The following is a 5,000-nucleotide window of genomic DNA, read 5'->3' on the forward strand; positions in this document are numbered from 1 at the left end:
TATTTTGTTTATTGAGCTATAGGGGTCTTCCATAATCTTTTTCAGGATGCCAGAAATCTTCAAATCAATCAATCAATCAATCCATAATCTTTTAAGAAATTTTCTGATTCACCTGTATAGCTATTAAACTTAATATCTCTTTGTGTGTATGTATATCTTCAATGAATGTTTATGAAAACTATTCACGGACTCATGCTTCGTAGAACTGTCATCAGAAAAACAAAGCCTCGATTTTTTACTATTATTTGTAGGATACACATTAGTCTCTAACTTCAATATGAGAAGTCGCAATAGCTATATTAAATTTTTTTTTCCCCTTCATTTATGGTTCCTAATGTTGTCTGGTGTTGTTATTACCTACGAACGCAAATGGGATATATCGATAGATTGATAAAGCTTTTTGTTTATCCCTTATTTCATAATGATTGTTCAATTCTCAATTTTAAATCGTTCTCATCAATTCTTGTATAGGTCGACAAAAGCTTTTCTTACATCATCTAAGAAGCCAACATGATACTTACTTTGTAAACGTATAATTTATTAATATTATTATTATTATTATCAATATTATTATTATTATCAATATTATTATTATTATTATAATTTTTATTATCAATATTATTATTATTATTACTACTACTACTACTACTACTACTACTACTACTACTACTACTACTACTACTACTACTACTACTGTATTTCTGCAGCATTTATAAAAAAAGATGCATTTACTTCCTGGTCTGTGTCTTTGAAGAGCCAAGGACCCTCTCTAGATTTGTTATCCCGTTTTCTCTAAAAATATTTTTAGTCTCGAATTTTCCATCACTTTCACCCGTATTTCTTTTATTTGCTTTTTTGTTCACACAATTAGTCACTCAGTCTTATAAATAGGAGTATTCTATTTGATAAATACTTGCTGAGTAAATTGAATTTTTTTTATATTACATAGAAACGTTTTTTCGGTATTTTCTACATTTAATCCCTCATTTACTTTGTTGTATAATTTAAAATCGAATCATTCTCCATTGTTTCACAAAAGTAGAATTTTTTTTATATATATATTTTGCCCAAAATCTTTTACTACATATTCACATCTCTTACCTAAAGGACTTTAAACAGTTTCTATCGTTCAGACTATTTCCCAAGGCATCGTATCTATTCTACTAACTAGTGACTGGTATACGGAATCCCGTTTTCTTTGAGACTGCTTTCATGATTAATTTTTCAAGTAGTTTTTCGTTATTTATTTCTTTTATTGATCGCTTAACTATGTATCATTTGCATTCACATCATATGTATGACCATTCCTCTACCACAGTATCAAGTTATGCATCAACCATTTAATAGTACGAAATATTTTTACACTTTTCGTAAGACTACTTCTATGTAGGAAATCCTATTATTTTGTGGCAACTGTTACTAACATATAAGTCAATTCCTGAATATTTTCTTTCTCTTTATGTCTATAATGTTATCCGTTATCAATCCTGGTATTCATAATAGACAAACCCTTTTCTCGATACATCTCTATTAAGCATTTCTTTCATCGCGTATTCTCAAAACTGTAACAGGTGGCCAGAGTGAATCAGAATATATCTGTGTTCGGTGTAGTTTCATGATACATTTAACTTTGTATACAGATATAATAGCCCTTTGCTCTGTATCTCGCACATGCTTTGAGACCACCTGTGTTTATGAAACTGTAACACCAAGAGAGTTAGTTGTGGCAATGACCTTGATGATAAATATCACTTGAACATGTGTTCAACCCGAAGGTTATATATATATACAGTAAATATATATTTTTATAGTGAGTTTCATTAAGGAAGGTGGTAAAAGTATTAATAGCTCAAAGAGAGAGAGAGAGAGAGAGAGAGAGAGAGAGAGAGAGAGAGAGAGAGAGAGAGAGAGAGTGTGTGTTCGTGAGATAAATACGTCCTGATTATGCATCCTTTGTATAAGGCAAGGCCAAGATATATGAGGTATTTAGCCACGAATGATCAGAAATTAATCTTTATATCAATAAGTTTTGAAAAGCATTAGCTGACTGTCTGGGTTATAGGAGGATGGTGAATGCAATATACCTTTTGATAATTGTATTTAATGTTGCTATTATTAATGAAAGGTATACCAGAGGTTATCGTTATTCGTGTTGGTCTCAATGCTAGGCTACAGATTTGAGAAAAAATATCTCCATATATGAAACGTGAATAACTCAAGCATTATTATTATTGCAATTACAATTATTATTATAATATTATTATTATTATTATTATTATTATTATTATTATTATTATTATTATTATTATTATTATTATTACTTGCTAAGCTACAACGCTAGTAGGAAAAGCATGATGCTATAAGCCCAGGGGCCCCAACAGGGAATACAGCTCAGTGAGGAAAGGAAACAAGTAACAACATTAGAATAAATATTTCTTATATAAACTATAAAAACTTAAAAATACAAGAGGAAGAGAAATAAGATAGAATAGTGTGTCCGAGTGTACCCTCAAGTAAAAAAACTCTAACGTAATATCAATTTTTTTTTTTTTTTTTTTTACCATTGCATAATTATGCGCTCACTGGATTATCGCTTCTGCTGTTGTAAAGCTGTGGCAAGTAGCACATAAAGTCCCTTTTGACCAGATACGTAGGATGTTGGAGATGGTTATAGCCATCAAGGGTTGCATTATTGAAGGTCCTTCACTACGAGTTTGATCTGCCTCAGGAAGTTGAAGCTCTGTTCCCTCGATAAGAGAACGTCTCAGAAGATTCCCCAAGGACATTCGTTGCTCGTGGGCTTCCTCTCATTAGCGTTTGAAATTACAATTATTTACAGGAACTGGGACTGGAGAAAGAGAACAGGAACTAAGAAAATATGAAAAAAAAAAAAATGAAATGCAATGAATGCGCAAAATTATAGCAAGATTAACATAAAGGACTTTTTTGTTTGTATTTTAAACGATATTGTGGGAGCCTTAAAAATTTTTGGAAGAATATAAAGGGATTTTTAATAATTGGCAAAATACTACTTTATCCGTAATACGGTAAAATTGTTGTTAACCAAGTCAACTGATATTCGTAACCTGAATAATAAACAATTTTGGAATGCTATTTGTTTAATGTCTTTAGCAGCATAGCTTTCTTTATGTATTCTTTAAAACAAAAATTTATAGTGATAGATAGTGATAGATTATTTTGACATGTATACATTTTCTTAAAAGTGTTTTCTCTTAATAAAAAAGTTTCTTGTTTCTCTCTATTTTCCATTGTCTTCTGGCAATGCCGCATCGAACGTCACCAGATTAAATTCCGGTAGGAATGAAATAATCCAAGTATCAGTGGGTTGCTATGTTGCGGTTTTGATAAACATTAAAGTAAATTTTAAGTTTTGGGAGTAAGATTAAAGAACAAAGGCAGTGAGTAACATTCAAATAAAATGTAGAACCAAAAAATAATAGGTATTGATGGGTAAATTTTTTAAGATTGTGGTGGCCGATGTGGTAACGTCCCTGACTGGTGAACGCCAGACTGGGGTTTGAGTGCCTCTCAAACTCGTTAGTTTCTTTGGTCGCTACAACCTTATCCTTGTGAGCTAAGGATAATGGGGGTTTGGGGGAGCCTATAGGTCTATCTGCTGAGTCATCAGCAGCCATTGCCTGGCCCTCCTTGGTCCTAGCTTGGGTGGAGAGGGGGCTTGGGCGCTGGTCATATGTATATATGGTCAGTCTCTAGGGCATTGTCCTGCTCGATAGGGCAGTGTCACTATCTCTTGCCCCTGCCATTCATGAGCGGCCTTTAAACCTTTAAAGAAAGCTGATTATTTATCCAAAATGATATAGGTACTATTGTTTGCAAAACAGTAAAGCGATGGACTTTGCAACGCATCCATATATTCCCTCTCTCTGATCTCTCTTTTCCCATGTCTTTAAGTAATGGTTTACCTCTAATAAAGACGAGTGCCTGTTTATCTTTCAATCTTCACTCCTGGAAGGTAAATTTATTCTCTCCCATGATCATAGGTTCTAATACAATTTCTAGATGGGTCGTAACTGTTTAGATAAATAGATAACTTTTAAGAATATGGCAAAAAGCAAGTTGCCAAAACGTGTCAGTTTATGGGTTAAAATGGCAACAAACAAATGTCAAGATTTTACAGGCTGACTATAAGGACATTTTGGGGGAATGGCGAATGATTTTGACCGCCGAAAATGTATATGTTATCGCTCATTTGTGCTAATCTTTCCATCGATTTGACTGATAAGAAAAGATTTTTACTTTGATATTTTCAATCATTTTCTAATAATGAAGTTGGTAGATGATATATGTGATGCATTATAACAGGAATTTCATGTTTTTTTTTTTTTTTTATTCGTTATACTTACATTGGGTATTTTGCTTTTATATGACCCGCCCCGCGTCAAGTGACCCATACCCTAAAGAAAACTACCATGTAAGATAAAGCTTAACTTCTTAGTAAGCTCTCTCTCTCTCTCTCTCTCTCTCTCTCTCTCTCTCTCTCTCTCTCTCTCTCTCTCTCTCTCTCTCTCTCTCTCTCTCTCTCTCAGCTGATTGACATAGGTGACTGTATACTAAAAACGCAATATGTTGTCAGTAAATGCAACTTATTATTATCATTATTATTATTATTATTATTATTATTATTATTATTATTATTATTCTTAATATTATTATTATTATTATGTACGTCCCGCTCATCTACAATGGAATCTTAAACTAACTGTCTCTAACATCTTTGCAGGTGTTAACATGGACGAAAACACTTTGTAGGGCAAGGATCTGGCAGGGGAGGAATAGATCCCTCCTCCAACTATCCTGATCTACCTCCAGTTTGCCGTTTCCTCGTGGCGTGCTGGTGCGAGCCCATCCTGCTGAGCAAGCCATGGGGACTGTCGCCACGCTGCTCCTCGTCCTGGCCTCCTTCGCTGCAGCCGCCACCCCGCCCTACAGATGCTTCCCTTACTCAGCGCAGGGTAACG

General features: G+C 33.8%; 1 protein-coding gene across 4 annotated transcripts in view; it reads left to right on the top strand.

Moving 5' to 3' along the window:
- LOC137616567 (cytokine receptor-like) overlaps nucleotides 1-5,000 on the top strand; it is a 160,092-nt gene that overhangs the window by 60,864 nt on the left and 94,228 nt on the right. For all 4 annotated transcript variants that reach the window (XM_068346440.1, XM_068346443.1, XM_068346444.1 and 1 more), the window contains exon 2: nucleotides 4,763-5,000. This exon is cut by the window's right edge and continues 3 nt beyond it. In XM_068346440.1, coding sequence (XP_068202541.1) covers nucleotides 4,904-5,000 — 97 coding nt within the window. In that variant the 5' untranslated portion in view covers nucleotides 4,763-4,903. The remainder of the gene's footprint in view (nucleotides 1-4,762) is intronic.

The sequence above is a fragment of the Palaemon carinicauda genome, chromosome 22, assembly GCF_036898095.1.
Source record: "Palaemon carinicauda isolate YSFRI2023 chromosome 22, ASM3689809v2, whole genome shotgun sequence".
Lineage (NCBI taxonomy): Eukaryota > Metazoa > Arthropoda > Malacostraca > Decapoda > Palaemonidae > Palaemon > Palaemon carinicauda.